This window comes from Arachis ipaensis, chromosome B07 (assembly GCF_000816755.2).
Source record: "Arachis ipaensis cultivar K30076 chromosome B07, Araip1.1, whole genome shotgun sequence".
In the NCBI taxonomy this organism is placed as follows: Eukaryota; Viridiplantae; Streptophyta; class Magnoliopsida; order Fabales; family Fabaceae; genus Arachis; species Arachis ipaensis.
In genome coordinates this window covers 96,391,145-96,414,363 of record NC_029791.2, presented here as the reverse complement: position 1 = coordinate 96,414,363, position 23,219 = coordinate 96,391,145, and the positions used below count along the sequence as shown (strand labels likewise).

General features: G+C 35.8%; 4 protein-coding genes across 9 annotated transcripts; 2 read left to right on the top strand and 2 right to left on the bottom strand.

Moving 5' to 3' along the window:
- LOC107609627 (epidermal growth factor receptor substrate 15) lies at nucleotides 137-8,127 on the top strand. The gene is made up of 13 exons (XM_016311636.2): nucleotides 137-667; nucleotides 927-2,223; nucleotides 2,763-2,981; nucleotides 3,078-3,295; nucleotides 3,804-3,878; nucleotides 4,626-4,697; nucleotides 4,776-4,874; nucleotides 5,036-5,107; nucleotides 5,190-5,304; nucleotides 5,792-5,860; nucleotides 5,949-6,234; nucleotides 6,383-6,461; nucleotides 6,834-8,127. Exons 1-13 carry the CDS (start codon nucleotides 530-532, stop codon nucleotides 7,593-7,595), a joined length of 3,501 nt encoding a protein of 1,166 aa, XP_016167122.1. The 5' UTR covers nucleotides 137-529; the 3' UTR covers nucleotides 7,596-8,127.
- Nucleotides 8,482-10,470, bottom strand: LOC107609714 (coiled-coil domain-containing protein 115). 3 transcript variants are annotated; one of them, XM_016311730.2, is made up of 7 exons: nucleotides 10,155-10,470; nucleotides 9,952-10,069; nucleotides 9,767-9,856; nucleotides 9,533-9,558; nucleotides 9,285-9,372; nucleotides 9,049-9,176; nucleotides 8,482-8,856 (listed from the first exon to the last, which is right to left on the bottom strand). In XM_016311730.2, exons 1-6 carry the CDS (start codon nucleotides 10,341-10,343, stop codon nucleotides 9,082-9,084), a joined length of 606 nt encoding a protein of 201 aa, XP_016167216.1. In that variant the 5' UTR covers nucleotides 10,344-10,470; the 3' UTR covers nucleotides 8,482-8,856; nucleotides 9,049-9,081. The 3 variants fall into 3 exon arrangements, with proteins under 3 accessions (XP_016167216.1, XP_016167217.1, XP_020961715.1); XM_016311731.2 differs by having other exon boundaries at nucleotides 9,767-9,844; XM_021106056.1 differs by having other exon boundaries at nucleotides 8,486-9,176; nucleotides 9,767-9,844.
- Nucleotides 14,139-17,952, top strand: LOC107609626 (U-box domain-containing protein 44). 2 transcript variants are annotated; one of them, XM_021106054.1, is made up of 4 exons: nucleotides 14,139-14,486; nucleotides 14,868-15,470; nucleotides 15,607-15,916; nucleotides 16,144-17,952. In XM_021106054.1, exons 2-4 carry the CDS (start codon nucleotides 14,913-14,915, stop codon nucleotides 17,721-17,723), a joined length of 2,448 nt encoding a protein of 815 aa, XP_020961713.1. In that variant the 5' UTR covers nucleotides 14,139-14,486; nucleotides 14,868-14,912; the 3' UTR covers nucleotides 17,724-17,952. The 2 variants fall into 2 exon arrangements, with proteins under 2 accessions (XP_020961713.1, XP_016167121.1); XM_016311635.2 differs by having other exon boundaries at nucleotides 14,141-14,486; nucleotides 14,904-15,470.
- Nucleotides 18,964-22,043, bottom strand: LOC107609625 (F-box/kelch-repeat protein At5g42350). 3 transcript variants are annotated; one of them, XM_021106052.1, is made up of 3 exons: nucleotides 21,885-22,043; nucleotides 21,626-21,749; nucleotides 18,964-21,052 (listed from the first exon to the last, which is right to left on the bottom strand). In XM_021106052.1, exon 3 carries the CDS (start codon nucleotides 20,982-20,984, stop codon nucleotides 19,248-19,250), a length of 1,737 nt encoding a protein of 578 aa, XP_020961711.1. In that variant the 5' UTR covers nucleotides 20,985-21,052; nucleotides 21,626-21,749; nucleotides 21,885-22,043; the 3' UTR covers nucleotides 18,964-19,247. The 3 variants fall into 3 exon arrangements, with proteins under 3 accessions (XP_020961711.1, XP_016167120.1, XP_020961712.1); XM_016311634.2 differs by having other exon boundaries at nucleotides 18,964-21,050; nucleotides 21,659-21,749; XM_021106053.1 differs by lacking the exon at nucleotides 21,885-22,043 and having other exon boundaries at nucleotides 18,964-21,050; nucleotides 21,659-21,868.

Below are 23,219 nucleotides of genomic sequence, written 5' to 3'. Positions count from 1 at the left end.
AATCAGCGGGTGCAAAAGAATAATGCTACAGCAGGACAGCTAATAAGAATTATTTAATATATGATTATTATTTTATGATAAGGTTTGTTGATGGTGTATAAGCTGGGGATTATTATTACAACATTAATATTAATATTAATATTACTTTATGTAGATGAAATCAAATGAAGCTTCTGCTTCTTAGTATCTCTCGTCTCATCCCCACAAACCCAAAGAGGCCCAAATCAAACTTAAACAAACGAGTCAGTGAAATTTCTCCGTCGAATCTCGACCTCTGTTCTCCACCGACAATACGCCACCGCATCTCGCCGGAAAAATTAAACCCGCCACCAGTTTTTCTTAATTTCTTCCAATTCAGGCGTAGAATTCTCGATTTGCCATCCACCGATATTCCCTTTTCTCCCAATTCATCATTTCCGTCCCTTTCTCTTTCAACTTAACAAATCCCTAAATCTGATTCAGTTCCTTCTGCGGCGTGCGATCTAATTTAGCGGTTGAAGATTGAAGCCGAATACATACAATTAATGAGATGGCAGCACCACCTAACATGGATCAGTTCGAAGCGTATTTCAGGAGAGCGGATTTAGATGGTGATGGAAGAATCAGTGGAGCTGAAGCTGTCTCGTTCTTCATGGGATCCAATTTGCCCAAACCCGTCCTTGCTCAGGTTCATTTATATTCTCATTATAATTCCTAATTCTAACCTATGCCATACGAATCACGCCACTGTACTTCTGTTAACTTATATCTTCTGCTTTTTTGGGATTCAATGATGTAATGGAATATGGATATCGTTTCGTGCTTGTTTTGCTTCGGATCCTTGTTCTAGGTTTTTTGTTTGATGCTTTGTTTATTATCTTCAATTATATGATGGAAACTTAGATGTGATCTAGCCTAATACTTGGTGTGCTTGGTGTATTTTACAGGTATGGAATTATGCTGATCAGGCCAAAACTGGTTTCCTTGGGAGGAATGAGTTTTACAATGCTCTGAGATTGGTAACTGTTGCTCAGAGTAAGCGAGATTTGACGCCTGATATCGTGAAGGCCGCATTATATGGTCCTGCTGCTGCAAAAATCCCTGCGCCTCAGATCAATCTTGCCGCATTACCCCCACCACGCCAGAATGCAGTAGCTCCTGCTGCATCAATGCCGCAGATGGGTGTCACCGCACTACGCCCAAATGCGGTAGCTCCTGCGGTTTCAATGCCGCAGATGGGTGTAACTGCTCCACGCCCGAATTCGGTAGCTCCTGCAGCTTCAATGCCACAGATGGGGGTGACTGCACCGCATCCGAATTCGATTTCGTCTGCAGCTTCAATGACGATGGGTGTAACTGCACCAACATCAACCCAAGGTTTTGCCTACAGAGGGCAAGGATTTCCTGGTCCTGCTGCTAACCAGCAATATTTTCCTTCCCAGCTGGGTCCGACCATGAGACCGCCTCAATCTATGCCAGCTACTAGCGCTCCCCGCCCACAACAGGGGGTTGTAGGCCCGGATATTTCTAAAGGAGTTAATGTGGCTAGCCACAATCTCTCTAATCCTAGCATCTCAAGTGGTTGGAATAGTGGAGGTCCTGGTACAGTTGCTGCTAGGCCTGGAGGACTAGCTCCATCACTTCCCTTATCAACGTCAACACCACCACTCGCTCCTGTTTCACCAATGTCCCAGCCAACAACTGTCAACACAAGAGCGTTATCTGTTTCTGGAAATGGTTTCTCTTCCAATTCAGTCTTGAGAAATGATTTATTCTCAACCACATCATCCACACTGAAACAAGATCCGGCTGGACAGAGTTTTTCATTTAGCAGTTCACCTGCTTCCTCAGCCATTGTTCCAGTGTCTAGTGGTGCCCAACCTGCAACAAAGAAGAATGCTCTTGATTCACTGCAGAGTGCATTCTCAATGCAGCCTGTGGGTAGTCAATTTCAGCGAGGACAGTCTGCTTCACATCCAAGCCAGCAGATTTCACCACCTGCTTCTGCTTCACACCCTAGCCAGCAGATTTCACCACCTGCTTCTTCTCCCCATGCATCATCTGGGATATCAGCTGGACTTGGAAATACTAATTCTGACAATTCACAGCAGTCTTGGCCAAAAATGAAACCTTCTGATGTGCAGAAGTATACAAGGGTGTTTATGGAAGTTGACACTGATAGGGATGGAAAAATCACAGGGGAGCAGGCCCGCAGTCTATTTTTAAGTTGGAGATTACCTATTGGTAAAACCTTTTGTTTTCATGCTGTGACAACTGTTTGATGTTGTTTCTGCATTATGTGCATTAATGTATTAACTTTTCCATGATATGTTGCATCATAGCTTCCTAAAATTGGAAATTGAGAATATTACGGATGCTTTTGCTGGTTTATATGGTTGGTGACAACTATTACACCTGAGATCAAATTCACATTTGGGAATCCACTTGATTAAAGCCAAGAATATTTAACAATTCCAAGTCCTTAAGTCTCATCCTTTATGAAATGAATACTTTAAACAATTTTGTGTTGGCTCGAAATTTGATGTTGCTATTGAAGATTCTGTGCCATGCTAATGTATTTTAGAAGGTGCTTGGGGGAAAACATTACACTGATGAGATGATGTTATTATTAGATATGTTTATCCACTAAAGCTCGGGACTATCTGTTTCCTGCTTAAGTTCTATCTGATTGCATATCTCATTATTTGGACATGCTCTTGTATAATTCTTGGGACGACCTCCTTTGATAGCATATAATTAAATATGTGCTGGACTTTCTGCAGATGTCTTAAAGAAGGTGTGGGACTTATCTGATCAGGATAATGATAGTATGCTTTCTTTGAAAGAGTTTTGTTATGCTCTTTATTTGATGGAGAGGTACAGGGAAGGTCACTCTCTTCCGCCAACCCTTCCACATAATGTCATGTTTGATGAGACACTATTGTCTATGTTGGGCCATCCTAAAATTCCTCATGGAGGTGCTGCTTGGGGTATACGCCCAGGTATAGTTCAATAACCTACAGATCATGAAAGTTTCCTTTTCCACTTGTCTTTTTAGGATATTCTTGATGGTATTTTTACTTCTTGTTTGTCACAAGGTTTTCAGCAGCAACAAGGGACGCCAGGTGCTCGGCCGGTGGCACCAATAGCTGGTTTGAGGCCGCTGGTTCAAGGAACTTCTGTCCAGGTTAGTGGCAATATGCTGCCCAATCAGCAAAAGTCGGGTGCTCCTGTGTTGGAGGATTCCTTTATGAATCGCACAAATAATGGTGAGCAGCATATGCCAAAGCCTCAAGATGCAACTACTACAGAGAAGGTATTTTCAGAAATGAAGGTTCCGTAACTGTTTTTCTTTTTACGTTATCAATGAACCCTTATCCTCCTCATGAGTCTTTGTAATTATCCTCTCTTTGTTGTGCTTAATTTATGATTGTCCTAATTTTTATTGAAAACAGTTCCTTCATTCTTTATAAATAAAAAATGCTAACATTATGAAGTTCATCTTAAACCAATAAGTTTAATTACATCCAATAACAATTTGAAGGCCAATGGACACCTTTGACTTTGAAATAGGAGCATTAAGTGCCAGTTTGGTAGTTCTTTCAATATTAATTTTAACCTAAAATTTATATCAGTGCCACCTTTTAAGGATGTTAGCCCAGTGTCCCAAATTTAATTTTGCAAGAAATTATTTTAAACGGTTTATGGGGCTCATAAGTACTTTTGGAAACCAAAAGTCTCCCATCTCATGTATTTTTGTATGTGGCCTCAGTTCCTTTGCACCTTTTGATATATCATAAAGATATCACTCTCTGTTGTTGTAGGCTGAAGAAGCAGAGAATGTGATTTTGGATTCAAAAGAGAAGTTGGAATACTACCGCAACAAAATGCAGGAACTGGTAATTCGTCACATTTATCTTTTCCTTTTGATCTTGAACTGATGTTGCGTATATGTACTTAAGGTTTTATACGTTGAGATAAACTAAATGGGGGATTCAAGGTCGTGCTGCTGGTAGCTTGGTTATAAGTAATTAGGGTTGATGCACAGCTGCTTGCTACTTCAAAATATAAATTTATTAATTATCTATGACCCTTTTATGTGAAAGTTGTAGCACATGGTTGCCTTTCTTGCTGGAAATGATCTCAACTCAAGCATTTGAAGTTAAGCATAAATTAATCTAATCAAACAGTGGTACTAGAATTATGCAGTTTAGTGTGAGGGAATGTCTTTAACTTGTTAATTCAATATAGCTAGTCCAGCTAATAAATGGGTAGGGATCGATTTGAAATTCAACCTATAGTGACTTAATGGTAGCTTTAAGGTTCTAGTTAGGCTTCAGTTTGATTTGTAGTTAGGATTGTGATGGTTGGAGAAGCTTTTCTTTTGCCTGAGAAACTGTAGTTACTAGTTAGAATCATGGTGGCATTTTATAGAAAGTAAGGCTTATAAATGGGTACATCTAAAGGAACTGTTTGGAGTTCAAGAAAGTGAGAAATATTATTTTTTAAGCTTTTTAATTGAGTATGATGGCTTATTATGTGCTGTTAATATAAAACTGTATGCAATGTTATGAGCGACTACAAACATTTGGTGGTGCACTCACTTGTTACACACCGATGAATCCTTTTTGTTATATGTATGTCAGGTTCTATATAAAAGCAGATGTGATAATAGACTGAATGAGATTACAGAAAGGGCATCTGCGGACAAACGTGAGGTATGTTCCTTTTCTCTTTAAATATATGATTTAACTTGAAGTTAGAAGAATAAACTCTCAGTTGCTGCTATTTTACAGGCAGAGTTGTTAAGCAAGAAATATGAAGAGAAGTACAAACAGGTAGCAGAAATAGCATCCAAATTGACTGTTGAAGAAGCTAAATTTCGTGATATACAGGTAATTAGAAATTTTCATTATTACTTGACAAATAGTAAAAGATAGGATCAATTGACATGCATTGTCCATGTGCTGCAAATATGAATTTATTTCTGTTAGTTAGGAGGATGTGCACTTGAACATTTCAATGCATCACGTAACCATTACTTTATACATATTAGGAAAGGAAGGTGGAGTTGCAGCAAGCCATTGTCAAAATGGAACAAGGAGGCAGTGCAGATGGTATTCTTCAGGTATTTTTTTTCTCTGAATAATTTCTGGTGTTCTAGAAAACCTCTGCATTATTTTATTGCTGAAGATTAGTTAATTCCATAGGTCCGGGCTGATCGCATACAGTCAGATCTTGAGGAGTTATTTAAGGCTTTGGCTGAACGATGCAAGAAACATGGGATAGATGTGAAGTCAATTGCAATGGTTCAGCTTCCTACCGGTAAGTTCGATGTTGATTTGTCTCCTTGTGGCTTCTTGCTTAACCCCTTAATTTATTGTTGATTCTCAAAGGGTCACACTACAAAATTGTCATTTTTTCTTTTACTTTTTGCTTTTCCCTCTTGTAATATGTGATTCTAGTTATTTTTCTTATGTAATTAATCTACTTCTTGGAGCCATTTAGAAACCTAAATTTTACGAGGGTATACTGGTGGCAAGCCCTACATAGTTGTTTATCCTTCTCTACTTGTTATGCACTAAATTGAACATCAGCAATTTGCTTAAACATGGGTACTGTATAATAAGTATGTGAGAGCTTGGGGAAAAACATTGGTTCTGTTTAAAATGTATCATTAACTTTACCAAGTTGTATGTATAAGTGGCTGTAATCATAGGTGAAAGATCTGTATAGCATATTAATAGCTATGAAGGCATTTTTCTCTCTGTCTAACATAAAAACATGATCGTGCATGTGTCTTGAATCATAGGATGGCAACCTGGGATTGCAGAGGGAGCAGCTCTTTGGGATGAAGATTGGGATAAATTTGAAGATGAAGGTATGCAATATTTCTTTCTTTGAGTTTTTTGTTTTTGTGTTTTTTGTTTTTTGTCTAATACCCAATTATTTGCTATTTTAACTTCCAGGATTTGCCAATGATCTCACTTTTGCAAAACATGCATCTCCAAAATCAAAACCCACCTTCGTTAAAGGAGAGCAAAATTTCCCTGATGACAATTCAGCTTATGGTTCACCTGTGAATGCAAATGGGAAGCAAGAAACTGCTATTAATGGTGATTATGCAGTTGAAGATGAATCTTATACACACAGTGAAGATGGCTTTGCAAGAAGCCCTCGTGGTAGTCCAGCTGGAAGGACTACTGTGGAAGACAGTCCATTTGTGAAAAGTCCTCGAGGAGATGCAGAAACTAGGTAACTTGTTTGTTTTCTCTTTATTATTTGCTGATAGGGTGGTTTCTGGGTCCTTTCCTATCTTTTTGTGGCTTGTTCTTCCTCTCTGCAGTACTTGGATTTGAATGTAGTGCATTTAGTAATTAAGATATTATTAATGTGGTAACAGAAGTTTTGATGAATCGACTTGGGGTGCATTCGACAATAATGACGATGTAGACTCTGTGTGGAATTTTCCTGGTACCAAGGTAACTTCTGTCAGATAGCTTTTCTTTGTATTGTTTTCTTTCTTTAAAAAAAGTAACAAATTCTCGGTGTCTGTAAATACTTGTGGAGGTGGAGAAAGCCCATATATGTATGAAACATAATGTGGTTTTTTATTTATTATTACTATTATCATCATCATCATCATTATTTACTATTATTATTATTATTATTATTATTATTATTATTATTATGTAATTTTGGTTTTCAATATTACCCTTATTTTTCAAAGTTATCCCATTTTCAGATATCAGTTGCTTTGATTTTCTTGACACAACCCTGTCCCGTTGTGGTTCTTTGCTTTTGTGAAGTAATTGATCTAATGCTATGATAATTTTTCTTGTTTGGTTCTGTAGGACTCTGATGGAGATTTCTTCAAATCTGGTGACTTTGGTATTAACCCAATTAGAACAGGATCTACACATGCAGATGGCATGTTCCAGGCCAAGAGCCCATTTACTTTTGATGATTCGGTGCCTGCAACTCCACTTTCCAAGTTCAGCAACTCTCCGAGATACAGAAACTCCACTTTTGATGATTCAGTACCTGCAACTCCACTTTCCAAGTTTGGCAACTCTCCAAGGTACAGTGAGGCAGGGGATTTCTTTGAGACATCAAGGTTTGATTCAAGGTTCGATTCCTTCAGCATGCATGATGGTGGGTTTTCTCCACAACCAGAGGGGTTTACAAGATTTGATTCCTTTAGTAGCAGCAAGGATTTTGGCTACAGTAGTGAGAATTTCACAAGGTCCGATTCTATGAGTAGCAATAGAGATTTTGGCTTAAATAATGATAAATTTGCAAGGTTTGATTCCATTAGTAGCAGCAGAGATGTTGGGTTCAATAATGACAAATTTTCTAGGTTTGATTCCATAAGTAGCAGCAGCCAAGACTTCGGCTACCATCCTGAGACGTTCACAAGGTTTGATTCCATGAGTAGCAGCAGCAAAGATTTCGGGCATGCAAGGTTTGATTCAATTAGTAGCACCAAGGACTTAGGCCACAGCAGTGCATTCTCTTTCGATGACACTGATCCATTTGGTTCCTCTGGGCCATTTAAGGTTTCTTCAGATACTAATTCTTCGAAGAAGGGTTCTGATAATTGGAGTGCATTCTAGCCTGTAAACCAAGTTTCCTGTTTCCTTTTATGTTTCCATTTCCTTGATTGTTCATTGTAGGCCATTTTTTGTGTATAGTTAGAAGAAAAGCTGGATGGTATTATTGTATTTTGTGGCGTTGATGTATTAGTCTAAAGATTTTTTTTTTTTTTAAGGATTTTTTTTTCCTGGGGCTGATGGAGGATGTGTATGAGTGAGAATGAGAGTGAGTGAGAGAGAGATGTGAGATTAAATGATTTGATGTGATATGTACTATACTGAGTTGAATCGCAAGTCAATCTCTATTAGGAGCATTGCCACTTATAAGATCTATTTTTCTTGTAAACTAGAGAGCAGTGCTCACTCTGCGTAGGTTCATAGAAGCATTAGTGCTATGCAGCTTCCCTCTGATGTATTTGGTTATGTATGTGTATCTTTCTTCTTATTCTTCGTTCTTAATAGTCAAAACCATATCTAAGGATGAAAAAATAAGAATTAGAGTTGGGGTGAGAGTTATATTCATGATTGAATATATTAATTTATGTTGAACTTACTTTATTTTCCCTCCTTATTTTGAGTGGTGGCAGATTGTTTTTCTAAGTTGTTTTATTTTATTTTCTATGAAGAATGTTAGAGGATTATTAGAATTTATTATTCTTAGCCATCAATTAGTCATCAATGTTTAAATGTTTAAAAATATGAAAAGCCGTATGTTGTATCACTATGCTAAAAGAATTAAGTTGATTACTAAGTAATGGTTAAAAACAATAAATTCTGATAGTTTCTTAGCATTTCTCATTTTCTATTTCTTTTTCGGGCACTCGGGCTGCTTAGTTAGATAAAGCCTCAAATTAATTCTAAAAAATACATCATCTCAAATATTACTGTAATCCTAACAATAGAAAAATTGCTCGTTTTAATATTGTAATTTATTCATTTTTCAGCCTCCCATGTTATAGAAAAAGAACAAGCATAATTACACGCCATTTTCCAAGTGAGCAGTAAGGTTGATGAATAAATAGAGTGCGTTATTAAGCCAAACACAAGAAACATGAAGCTAGTGTCGGCAAAACTATCTTAAGGAACTTGCTTTTGCTTCATCTTTAACATCTCATAAACCGTTGAAAGATAATTTTATACGCGGGATGCAAAAACGAAATGAACATGATGCGAATATATTTCACTATCTTCTGACAAATCAGTCAATTTAACGTCAACAACCTGGAATGCTGGTCCCCATTACTATAATCAGATAATCCACATGCTACACATTTCCGGCATCCTGTACATGCAAAAAAATTAAGCATGCTAGTAATAAGTGGGGGAAAAAAAATTCTATTTGGTTACGAATTTCTCGCTAATCATTGAGTTATCTTGCAAACCAATTACTTTTACTTTCCTCATTCTGTCTCTGTCTTTCCAGCTAAAGGCGGAAGAAAGGATAATGGTTTCTATAAAGGGAAAATCATGTTACCCTTTGATGATACTGCTTGCCACCCAATGCTGCCTATTCCTTAGTATCTTCTACCTCTTGATGAAGTTGGTGAAACGAATATAGGAATGACGATCGCATATTTGCCATTTCTACTAGTGTCTCTAGTGCTGCAAAGAATTTCATTCGACAGAATGTGTTATATCCTGGTTATCAGCACATTTGCAAGGGAAGCAAGGAGATTTAAGATCATCAATTCTTAATTCTTATATGTCTACCTCTCTCAAATGACAGTTGGGCGGCTCGAAGCTTTGGCGGAATTAAAATTCCAAAGACTGACAATGACTTCGCTCGCTCCCTTCGAACCTGTGAATATCACTAACAACATTTATACAATAACTCAATTCAAAGCTTAGAAACTTGTACAAGGGAAATGTCTATAATTTGTTCACTCCATGATTCCATCATGGTAGCAATGATCTTAATAACAATCCAGTGCAAGAAGAAGAAAGTGTAGAATACTTACTACTACATCATCATCATCTGCGAGTTCTGAAAATTTCTTTGCAATGGTCATCTCAGCAGTTTGTAAAACCACCATGTATAAGAAAATTAGAAACATCTAACAGAAGTACTTAAAAGTACACAACAGCAGAATCAAATAACAAATGAAGCAGAAGTTTGGTTTGAGTAGGTATGTTTCATTTAAAAATATGCTTAAATTAGCACAACCCTAATTACTCAGGTAAGAATGCCATACCAGAAGATTTGGTGCTATTACTATCTTCATCTTCTTCAGAGGATACCCATTTACGCAACACGAACCATGCTTTTGCATCTACCGAATCAACTTCAATATATTCAAACAGATAAATAATCAAGAAGTACACAGCAAAAGGATTGAACAATTACCACCATGTTCCACTATAAAAACACAGACTTTACCATCATATTCGGTAATCTTCAACGTTGTAGAAGCTGGATGGAATTTGAGGTCCAAAAGAGAAGTATTAATGCGTGCAGTTCCCATGGAATGCCTCGCACTTGCTAATTCCATCCATGCCTGTCCAAAATTAGGGCAAATGAATTGCAGAATTGTGAGAAGATTTTAGTTTTTTAGGGAATTAGGAAGAAGAATGAATACCTACTTGTCCAAGTGTGGAAGAGAGAGAGTGAGAGAGGGAAAGATAGCTATTAAGCGAGTCCATGAATTGCAACACGAGTTTCTCTTCAGCTCCAGGCTGGAGTCGCACTTCCCGTCGATTCTCAACTTCAACCGCCTCCTGCGATGGTTCTTGATCGCCGCCACTTTCGGGAATGAAATGCCGTTCCTCCATGAAAATTAGTTAGTTCACAATTCCAGCCTCCGATCGCTGGAACGCTTGTTTGATCCCAAATATTGGTAATTTGACTAATTTCGATATGTATTGATTTAATCTTGATGCATAAAAAAAAAATTAAATTATATATCCTAGCTGCTTCCTGTTTTTCTATTATTTTTAAGAAATTAATTTTAATTTTTTTATTGATATATTATTTATTTTTTAAATTTATTTGATAAATATTCTTTTATTTTAATATTAATGTGATTTATTTATATCATATTTTGTTAAAATAAAATTATATTAATAATTATTATTGTCTCGTCACTATTAACTTTATTTTATTCTATTTCCTTGTTTTCTTCTTCTATTAATTTCAAATGCAATCAATTATCACCACATCATTATAATAGCTCTCATTTTTGTTCATCGCCTTGATCCATAACTATCCCTTATATTAACTTTAGAGTTGTTAAAGATTTGTTAAAAAAAATTATTTTTTTTGTTTGATTTAGATATTTAGATGTATAACTATTATTTAGATATTTATTTTTCATACTTGCTTGTTAAATCATATTTTATCATTTTAAAAAAAATTAAGATATCAAGCATTCAAAAATTTGGCTCATCCCCATGTTTATATTGGCTTGTTCTCTCTTCTTCTCCTTCTATCTTCTCTACAATCGCAATTAGTTATCACCATGTATTAATTCATAATTATTACAATCAAAAGTGAATACTACTTTAAAAAAAAAAGTAAAAAAAAAAAAAAGGTCTTGTAACACTTGTGCGAATAATTTACACTCCTATAAATATAATGAAAGAGCAAACTTAACTTTTTTTGTTTCGAGTATTTTTTTATTATTTAATACACACAAAGTCATATATTTTTATTTGTGGCAAAAGTTAAAAATTAAAGTTAAATAATATTAGAACTTTTTTGTTTAACAAAATTAAAATAAAGCACAAAAATAAGAATAAAAACTAAAAAAAATAAATAGTTCTAGAAAGGGATAATGTCAAATTTTATGTCATTTTGTATGAAAACAATGATTTATTTTATTATATTTATTTTTATACTAAATAACAAAAAAAATTAAATTTTATGTTCGTTTTTTGTTACTTATTTTACTTATCTATAGTTGTTTAAATTAGACTTTATGCTTATTAAGTCATGTTTTCTCCTAACAAAAAAATAGTTATGAAATCGTTTTTATATTTGTATAGGAGTACATTCATTATATTATAATTTTAATAATTAATGTAAATTTTAAAAAATTCTAATAAATCTCTCTCGTTAATAATAATATTGGAACTTAAATTTGAACGCTAATTGATATTATATATTGTGTAGGTACTTAGAGTATTTAAAAAAGTACGTTAATAATTTGAAGAGAAAAATTATTAGTGTAAATTTATTGTTTTTTTAAATTATTCTTATTGAACTATTTTATTTTTATTCCTTAAAAACATATCTTAATAAAAATACTTGTAACAATAATTTTCATCTAATAAGAATATCTTAATGAGGTTACTGTAAAAAAATAGGTAGAAATTTTTTTATTTAACGTAATTGACAAAAGAATTTTTTTAATAATAAACCTCTCTTTAAGAGTAATATTGGAATTTAAATTTAGACACTAATTATCATTATATATTGTAGATAAGCATCAAAAGTATATTAAAATAGTATGATAATAATTTAAAGAGAAAAATTATTCTTTGTACATTTAATTAAAAAAATTACCTTGTTTAAACTATAGTGTAAATAGAGCCATTTTTATAATCTTACGATTGAGAGTGAGCAATTTTTTTAAGTGAAGCAGTTACATCATTCTGTCGTACGTGAGTACGTGAGTACGTGATTGAGGATGTAGTTTTAGATTATAAAAATAGGGGTAAAATAGAAAAAAAATATTGAATACCAAACCCTCTTAATTCCCATTATATATTGTTATAAATTATATATTTTTATAGATAATCAACAATGAATCATTGAACCAAATAGGTTACGAAGGTTAAGGAGATCCAATTCATTCCTACTTAACAACATAACCAAAAATCGAACAACGCAGTCACACACAAAACATGACATTCAGACGATATAAAACACATAACCAAAAATTGAACACAGCTACATTTTAGAAACCAACAAAAAAAAACTCACATAATGAGGCCATGTGCATTGCTTTCACTAGTCAATTACTTATGAATCGCCCAACATAGCATACATCAAAATCAACCGACTTTTAGGAAAAATTGTTACTTGTTGTGAGTCTTCGTCCTTAACAAATTTGACATCTGATCCATTGCCTCTAAAAGCTTCTTGTTTTCCACCTCTAGCTGAGACACACGCCCCTCTAACTTGCTGACTGCATGTTGAAGTCGCGCAATGGCACTTGCTGCGCCAATGCAACACCACAATAAACGATCGGTTATTCAAAAATAAACCCAACTTCTTTATTCACAGTCTAAAATAGAAAAATTCCAACAGTATCATAAAAAGCACTTACCGTCGGAACCCGGGAGGTGGTCTTCACTTTCATTTGGGGAAGTTGGCTGTGACACCTGATGCGAGGATGAGTTAAAACAAAGATGCGGTCCACCACTCACCACGTCTGCTGTGAAGTATAGGTCATGATGAAGATGGGAGTCGCTTGCACTTGCCGAACCAGAGGCAACACCAACAGGTAACTGCTGACTTCCTTGGCCGTTGTTTGAAACACCCACACACTGCTCGTGCATGTAATCAACCCATGCTCTCCTACCCGCTTCAAAACTCCGATAACGGCGATGCAAATTCTTCGGATAGCCACTCACCTGTGGTTCTGCCGCCTCCCAAGTGTTGTATATTCCGGGTGTCCGTCCCCTAAATACAACATAACACTCACCCTTTGCACGAACAGACTTGCGATTATTTAAAACCCTCTTCTTCATGGTGTATGAAATACTTTCAGACTAAAGAAACGAATCCACTGGAGTTTTAGTAGATGAAATATCTTGCCTCACTCACTTATTATACCGTCACCATCCATTTCATCCTTGAAAACCTACGCGTAGAATCCAAAAAGGCATAATTAAAATTTTAATTAATGGTTGGTAAGTGTGCAGGTAATAATAAAGAAGTAATAATAAAGAGTTTAGAAAACAAAGGGTCAATAGAAAAATAAAAAAGATAACTCACGTTAAACAGTTACAAGAAAAAGCCAATGTATATTTTATACAATGTGTACAATGAGATTAAATTGAAATTAGAATTAAATTAGAGACAAAATTTGAATCAAATCATAATTCCTATCAGTTATGACAATTAATTAATTTTGAGTAGTTTTCAATTTAAAATTTGAATCAAATCATAATTCCTATCAGTTATGACAATTAATTAATTTTGAATAGTTTTCAATTTAAAATTTAAATCAAATCAAAATCTCGTCATTTATGAAATCAAATTAGGATTACTTCCTTCTCTCAATATGGTGTGAACTTTTTCTCTCACTCTCTCCTCAAAGCAAAAGTCGATACAGTACCACCATGATTACCAGCCGCCGTTGTCCATACAGACAACCGTATGTAGAGATGACACGCATATTATATAAGTCGAGCTCGCGGCACCTTAGCAATCCAAAGGTCCACCGCCTCCGTAGTATCATTATAAAGTAATGATTGATATTGATAAAAACACGAGTGGAGCCAACCTGGCAGTGTTTGAAGGGACACTGTACATAAATAAGAAATATGTTATTTTACTTGTATTATTTTTGTGAAAATGTTTTTTATTTATAATTTTTATATCATAAAAAATATCATAAACAAACATAATAATCTCTCTCTCAGGCTGGCTGAGTTGATGACTATTTCCTCCCAGTCAACCTTCTCTCCTTCTCTCTGATTTTCCTCTCTTTTAATTTTATTTATTTATTTTTGCAATTTCTGTTGCTGTTGTTCTCTTCTTCCTCCTCCTCCTCCTCTTCTTTGTTCCTACATCTCAACTTTCATCTCTGCAATTCCAGCTCTTTATACCATGACACTGCACCAACCACTTTCTCCAATCAACTTTTCCTCAACCTCTTTTCTTTAACTCTCAAACTTTAGTATAAACTAAAAAGTAGGGTTTCAGAATAGTATCTCTGCCACTTCCACCAATTTTGATTTACACAGGTAACTCTTATTGATCAGCTCAATTCTGCAATTTATTATTTATTTTTGAAATTTAGATTGCAACGATAATTTCAATGGAAATTAATCTGGACTAGTTTGTATGGCTCTCTTTCTAAATTAAGGCGATATGTGTCGATTCTGGGAGATCTTAATTCAGTGATCCTTATTATTATTATTATTATTATTATTTTAGCACTAGATTGTTGAACTGTTCTCTAATTTTGACTTAATTCAATGGTTCTTTGCAATTTCGTCGTTGTAGTAAGAATATATCTTTGCCAAGGCATGATTCTGTTTGTGCGTTTACATCAAATTTCTTCATTGTTTAACTACTCTTTTGATCTTATGAATTGTCATTATTGAACAATGGAAACTTATCAGCACTACCTTGCTGTGTTGTTTTCTTTGGGGGAATAGGAAACATATATGATGGCTTCAAGCTGGGATGGAAGCAATGACCCTGGCAGCCAGTCAGATGATAGCTTTCATTTCGATAGGTTGCACATTGAGCCCATTTATGATGCTTTCGTGTGTCCTCTGACAAAGCAAGTTATGCGGGACCCTGTAACGTTAGAAAATGGACAGACTTTTGAACGTGAAGCAATTGAAAAGTGGTTCAAGGAATGCAAGGAAAGTGGACGGCAACTTGTTTGTCCGTTGACTCTGCAGGAGTTAAAGAGTGCAGAACTGAATCCAAGTATGGCTCTGCGAAACACCATTGAAGAGTGGACGGCCAGGAATGAAGCTGCACAGCTGGATATGGCTCGCCGCTCGTTGAATATGGGAAGTCCAGAAAATGATACGCTTCATACTTTAAAGTATATCCAGCACATATGCCGAAGAAGCAGGTCAAATAAGCATAATGTCCGCAGTGCAGGGCTCATACCCATGATTGTTGACATGTTGAAGAGCAGCAGCCGTAAGATACGATGTAGAGCTTTGGAAACTCTTAGAGTTGTGGTAGAGGAAGACGATGAAAATAAGGTTGTGACTTCTTTGCTGGCTATCATTTATTTTCCTTTGCAGTATGTGTGCGTATTTTTTCAACTTTTAATTTTATTTTTTAGCTCTGGCAGTTTGCCTTTGGGATTTATGTTAACATCTTCTCTTTGTTCCAAAGGAATTGTTGGCTGAAGGTGACACTGTGCGTACAGTTGTAAAATTCCTGTCTCATGAGCTTTCAAAAGAAAGAGAGGAAGCTGTCTCTTTGCTTTATGAGCTCTCAAAATCTGAAACCCTATGTGAGAAGATTGGTTCAATTAATGGAGCTATTCTTATATTAGTTGGAATGACAAGCAGCAATTCAGAAGATCTTTCTACTGTTGAGAAGGCTGATAAAACATTGGAGAATCTGGAGAAGTGTGAGAATAACGTACGGCAGATGGCTGAAAATGGTAGATTGAAGCCTCTTCTGACCCAACTTCTTGAAGGTGCTAACACTACTCTGTAATTAATCTCAATCATAGCTGTGTTGTGTGGCTACTTTGCTCACTATTTATGTTAATTCTCAAGAGAGCATAATTTATATTTTGCTTTTGAAATGGGTATCCGTTTATTATTATTATAATTGTTATTATTCTTAGTATCGGGACTCAAGATTGGTTGCAGAACTCTCTTTCATATGTGAGAATCAAATCATTATCATGTATTCTTTCAGGTCCACCGGAAACAAAACTTTCAATGGCTGGATTCCTTGGTGAGCTGGTTTTGAACAATGACGTCAAAGTCCATGTTGCTAGAACTGCAGGTTCATCTTTGATCAATATAATGAAAAGTGGTAATATGCAGTCAAGAGAAGCTGCACTGAAGGCACTAAATCAGATATCGTGCGAGCCAAGTGCAAAGGTTCTTATCGAAGCGGGAATACTTTCTCCTCTTGTCAATGACCTTTTTGCAGTGGGTCCAAATCAGCTTCCAACACGATTAAAAGAGGTTGCTGCTACAATTCTTGCCAATGTGGTGAACTCAGGGGAAGACTTTGACTCAATTCCTTTCGGACCTGGTCACCAAACTCTGGTCTCAGAGGACATAGTTCATAATCTACTTCATCTCATAAGCAATACTGGTCCAGCAATTGAGTGCAAACTTCTCCAAGTTCTTGTCGGACTCACTAATTCTCCAACCACAGTTCTGAGTGTGGTTTCTGCTATCAAAAGTTCCGGCGCCACTATCAGTTTAGTTCAATTCATTGAGGCTCCACAGAAAGATCTGCGTGTAGCTTCCATAAGACTTCTTCGAAATCTCTCACCCCACATGGGTCAGGAACTAGCCGATGCTCTACGTGGCTCAGTCGGACAGCTTAGTGGTCTAGTTAAAGTCATATCAGAGAGTACAGGAATCACTGAAGAGCAGGCAGCAGCTGTTGGCCTTTTAGCGGATCTTCCTGAGAGGGATTTGGGACTCACAAGGCAGCTGCTAGATGAAGGTGCATTTCAGCTGGTCATATCTAGGGTGATTGCCATCAGGAAGGGTGAGATCAGGAGCAGTCGCTTCATGACACCATTTCTTGAAGGGCTTGTGAAGATTCTTGCAAGGGTTACATATGTCATAGATCAGGAGCCGGAAGCCCTTGCACTCTGTCGTGACCACAATCTTGCTGCATTGTTTATTGAAATGCTTCAAACTAACGGACTTGATAATGTACAGATGGTTTCCGCCACAGCTTTGGAGAATCTGTCCCAAGAGTCGAAAAATTTAACAAAGTTGCCTGATCTGCCACCGCCAGGTGTTTGTGCTTCAATCTTTACATGCTGTTACACACAACCGGTCATTACTGGACTGTGTAGGATTCACAGAGGGTTGTGCTCTTTAAAAGAAACATTTTGCCTTTTTGAAGGGCAAGCAGTCCTTAAGTTGGTAGCTCTACTGGACCACACGAATGTGAATGTAGTTGAGGCAGCACTTGCAGCCTTATCTACTCTTATAGATGATGGAGTGGATATTGAACAAGGAGTACAGGTGTTGTTGGATGCCGAGGGAGTGAGGCCTATACTCGATGTGTTACTCGAGAAACGGACAGAGAACTTGCGGAGGAGGGCAGTCTGGGCAGTGGAGAGATTGTTGCGAACAGAGGATATAGCCTATGAAGTTTCAGGCGATCAAAATGTGAGCACTGCACTTGTGGATGCTTTCCAGCATGGCGACTACCGAACAAGGCAGATTGCGGAGCGTGCCCTCAAGCATGTTGATAAGATACCAAACTTCTCCGGAATCTTCCCAAACATGGGAGGAGCGTAAGCCTGTTGTAGATGCTTCAATGTGAGGTTTACAATTATGATTACAAATATTTGTATGTAATTTTCTGTTGTTCCAAGCAGTTTTGGATTGTATCTATATTTTTGTTTTATTTTATCTGCTATGCATTGATTCAACTGCAGTTGGGATTGTTGTATACTAATTACCCATTCTTTTAGGAGGTGTTAATTTTTCCTTGCAAGACTATTATGAAGGGTCAAAACTTCTTTACAGAACTTACACCAGTATGAAAATTTGGGCCAGGAAATTCCAGAAATTGGTTTAAATTCCCATCGAAATTAAAAATATTCGTGAAACCAATACCAAATTTGTATAAAGACCTGTTGTGACCTTTTCAATACGCAGAAGATGGTGAGAAGAGAACCACATTGTTATCTGGTCGCTTGTAATGGCAAAGCTATCTATGACAATATAATTGAATATTACTATTTTTAATTAAAAATCGAATTTATATTAAGTTGCATAAATAAGAAATAACGATAATGCATTTTGATTACATATTTTAATTAATTCAATCTTTTTAAAAGGAAAAAAAGTATATATAGTTTCGTGTTAAAACACGCAAACCAATTGACATATAAATTTAAAACATTAAAAGACTTAAAAAAGGCATGGAAAGAATAAAAATTTAGAAATGTTCAATTTTGTTAATTCCATAACCAATTATTACACAACTCCCTTAAAAAGAATTAATTTCCTTACAACTTTTAGTCCTACTACTCAATTTTCAAAAGCTCTTAAAGCAGACTGATATCCTGTCATCATTGGCATGCGTTGTCTTCTAACGATTAAATTATAAATGAATCTGATATTCTTTAAAAAAAATAAAAACCTTATTTCATAATTTAGCATTTCAATAAATTAATAACCTTTTAAATACACCTATAGAGCGACACAAAGTAATACGTTGAAAAATATTTCTTACTCCAAGAGTTACCCTATTTTGTTTTTCTTTCTCGAATTCTTCACATTTCTACCGTCTCTTCAAACGAAATTTGTTTATTATTTTCTCTCATTATAATCTGACTTAATTGTTCAAGTACCATAAGGAAGAAATAAAAATAGGCAATTGCTTAAATGAGTAGTCCAGGACCCAAATTGCTTTATAGAGTAGAATAATGCTTTCATTTAACTCCCAAGGTTAAGCAAAGCTTGAAAATTGGAATTAGCATCCTACCTATGAAAATGACTAATGCTTGAGGCCAGATACTAAAAGACAAAATGAGGTTGATTGGTGAACTAATAAATGAATTTAGATGACCAAGGAATAAAAGAGAGTAGAATTCATCTTACAAACACATAATTCCAGGAACTTGATGGATAGCAGAAAAATACAAGTGCAAAGCCAAAGGGGGGAATTCAACTTTATGATTGGTGTGAAATGAATTAAATAAGGTACATAAGAAACCCTGAAACAGAGAACCTGCAAAGTTCAGTAGACTTGCCCGTATAAAATTATGTGCAGCCAAATACAAAGTAGAAATGCATGCATGTAAGCTAAGGATTTCAAAGATGTAGCACTGCCACAGTTTTGGTCAAGCAAGAAGAAGCATCCAGCACATGAGTGACATGATTCCTTGAAATATGGTGCCAGCGTGCCATATCAGACACATCACATACAGTGAAAAAATCCAACACCTGACCAAATATCTTGAACATCTCTATCCCAAAAATAAGGCTTTTGTCTGCCACAAATACTGCATTCCAATCCATTGGGGCATCAGGATGCACTGAGACTTCAGTCCAGGTAAGATACATGAGATCTAACTCCCATAATTTTCTAACAGCCTTGTTCCGGCGCCCGATTTGACCATCCCCTTCACACCAGGACACAGAGAGCATGAAAAGACGGCCATCGGAAGATACAAGTTTGGGGTAGTATTCAAGAACACGGGGCGGAAATGGAGAGGTTTGAATTGATATCCAGAATCCCCGTTCAACATCATAAGCCGCAAGCTTGTCCGTCTCGGAATAAACATAAAACATCTTGCCACAAACAATTCCAGAGCATGCAACCCCAAAATCAAAAGGCAATCGCTGGATTTCAGTCCATTTATTTGATACAGAATCATATATTTCTCCAGAGTCCAGAGGCTCGTCCCATGATCCCAGACCTCCTACAGCTATCAGCAAAACTCTTCTACTTCCCTTTGAACTTGAATGATCACTCTTTTGTCTAAGGAATTTGTATGTCCTTCTACTGGTAACAGATGAAGCTTCACTCTCATTGAAAGAAGATCTGCAATGACGTCTCATTGAGAGCTTATGAGGATCCTCATAGACATCCGACACCCCACCGATCCTTGATCTTGGACGTCTATCCTGCCGGCTTTGATGACCTTGACATGTTGGGAAATCCGAACTGACCTCAGAAACTCCTAATATAGGAACTGATCTTGCATATTTCATAGATGGTATTTTACGCCAAGATTTCGTCAAGGGACTAAATACGACCACCCCTTTGTGCGTCTTGAATGAGCTCCTATCCACCCTCCCAAAGCTGCTCAGGCTAGAACATCCTCCAACAATGAAGATATCATCCTGTATACTGGCAACAGAGAACAAGAACCTTCCCCTTAGGTATTCGGCATCTATCCTATGCCATTGATTCATAGACACATCCAATGCATGTATCTCCCCAGAGCAAAAGCCATCTTTAACTGCACCAAACAGAAACAGCCATGGATTTTGATATGAACCCTCTCTTCTCATTTGGAGGAATCTAGGAGTGGTAGTCAATGCCCTCCATTTCTTGCACACAAGGCGAGCATTCATGAGACTTGTCAACGGGAGCCGGACCAAACACATTTCCAGAACATCGTCCGGGAGAAAGATATGCATTCTAGTATTTGCTGCCAATTCTTCAATTTCAGAATTCTTTCTAGAGTGTCTCCGCCAAAATATGTCCCTCACCCCATACGAGAAACAATCCACGGCAGTTTCTTCAGGGCCACAAATAGGTTTATATCCCCTACCCTCTTCACTGGCACTCGATCTCCTCCTACCATTTGAATCACTGAATTCATCACTGGTGTCGGCGCCTACCTTGCAGCCCCCACCTCGACTGTACAGAGTTAGGCATCTCAAAGCAACACCCTTCAGATCATCATCTTCTTCCCCCGCACTTCTGTTATTCTTCTTTCTCAGCTTCTGGCTGACACTCCTCACAAGACGCTTGGACACGCTCAAACTATGGACATCTTGACAAAGAGATTCGTCTGCCCCCAATCCTTCAGAAAACATTATGCTCACTCACTAATTTTTCACAAGAAAAAATACAAGCCCCATAGCTATCTTGAAACTTGCCTTCTATGATTCATCTCAAGAAAGAAAAAACACAATAAATTAGAATCACAATCACCAACTGCAACACCACACATACATCATTAATGTTCTATAAGTTAACGTTCCACACACAACAAAACATTTCTCCGTTAAAAACACTTGCTACACCCCATCAAGAGTTGCAGAGATGAAAAAACAAGAACGATCCTTAAAATATACTTTTTTCTAACAAAAATTATGAATAAAAAACGGAAATTTCCTTGGAAGGCAGTGAATGAACCCAGATCCAGAAGGGAAGTGGAAACATAGGGTGAAAATTGCAAATCTATGTGGAAATTGAAAAAGAAAATAAAATAATAAGAATAAAGAGATGAACTTGAGGAAGAAAAGAGGTAGCAGTGAGTGAGAGTGAAAGATGAGTGTGAACAGTGACTGATACCTAACACAACACAACAAAAAACACCGCAAACTAAAATCTTGAGAAGGAAATAAATTGAGTTCACATATCCATGCGACTTTTGTGGTTGGATAAATCTAATCTTGTGCACAACGGAAACAAACGTTCACAGAATTTCCAAAGCAGAAGAAAGTGTGAAAAAAGAAGAGAACGAAAGGGGAAAGAGAAGACTTACATTGCAATGCAATTGAAAAAGAGAGAGAAAGAGGTGGGGAAGGAATCACCAATTCGAGAGTCCAATTAAAATGGTCATGCTGTACTTGTACCTACCACATCAACACAGAAAAGAAAACAACTTTACCTTTTGTTTTCATGGAACCTCTACGATTAGGAGGAACCGAAGAAGAAAGCAGAAGAATAATAGTAATATTAAATAAATAAAGAGAAAAAGAAGAACATACATTAGTGAGATTAGGGGATTCAAGAAATGAAAAAAAGACATTGGATGAGGAGAAGGTTAGTGGGTGGAGACGGGAATTTAGTAAAGCGACTTCACCACTCATTAAAAAGCGAACCACCACCCTTCATACAGCCCCTTCAATCTCTCCTTTCTCGAATAAATTACCATTTGTACATACAAATGTATCAATAAAATAATAATTATAATCATAGAACATAGTTTATGTGTGCCAAAAATACATAGATTAATTACATAACCAATATTCAGACACTTTTGGCACATAAAAATCATCTTCCGTAGTTACAATTATCGTTTTATTTTTATATGGGTAAATTTATCTGCGTGTCTGTATATTTTATGGGTACAAATGATAATTTATTTCTCCTTTCTCTTTTCTTTACCCTCTCATTTTTATTTCCCAACGTTTGGTCAAAATTATTTAAAACGTCTTATTTAAATCTCTAACGTTTTAAAACGGACTTAATATTGTCTTGCCGTTGGAGATCCATTAACAAAATTGACGGCGGAATAAAATTGAGACGATTTTAAAACATTAGAGACTTAAATAGGACAAAAACGTTAGGGGATAAAAATGATACATAGAAATAAATTTTAATTTTATCCTTCAATAATATCAATTTTTTATTATACATATATTCAATTATTTTTTAATCACATCTAAATAAATTACACTTAATCATATTACTTTCATTTTAAATAAATTAATTTTTTTATAATTTTACTCTTAAAGATTTTTAGTTATCATGAAATATTTGTAGAATGACTAGTATATAAACTTGCAGAAAAAAATAATATATATATATAATAAAATATAAATTATACCTTTTGTCTCTAATATATCAAAATTCTTTAAAATTATAAAAAAATAAATTTATTTAAAATAAAAGTAATGTGATTAAGTGTAATTTATTTAAATGTAATTAAAAAATAATTGAATATTATGTACAGTAAAAAATTAATATTATTGAAAAATTAAATTAAATTAAAATTTATTTTTATGTATCATTTTTGTCCCTAACATTTTTATCCTATTTAAGTCTCTAACGTTTTAAAATCGTCCTAATTTTGTCCCACCGTCAATTCTGTTAACGGATCCCTAACAGCATGACAACATTAAGTCAATTTTGAAACGTTAGGGACTTAAATAGGACGATTAAAACGTTAGGAATAACTTTAGGATTTACTCCAAATATTAGGGACAAAAATAATATTTTACTCTTTATTTTATTTTTAGTGAATATTGGTATAAAGATGAAAAATATAATAGTTAAAAATTAAAATGTAAATAAAATAATATAATTAAGTATGCCAAACA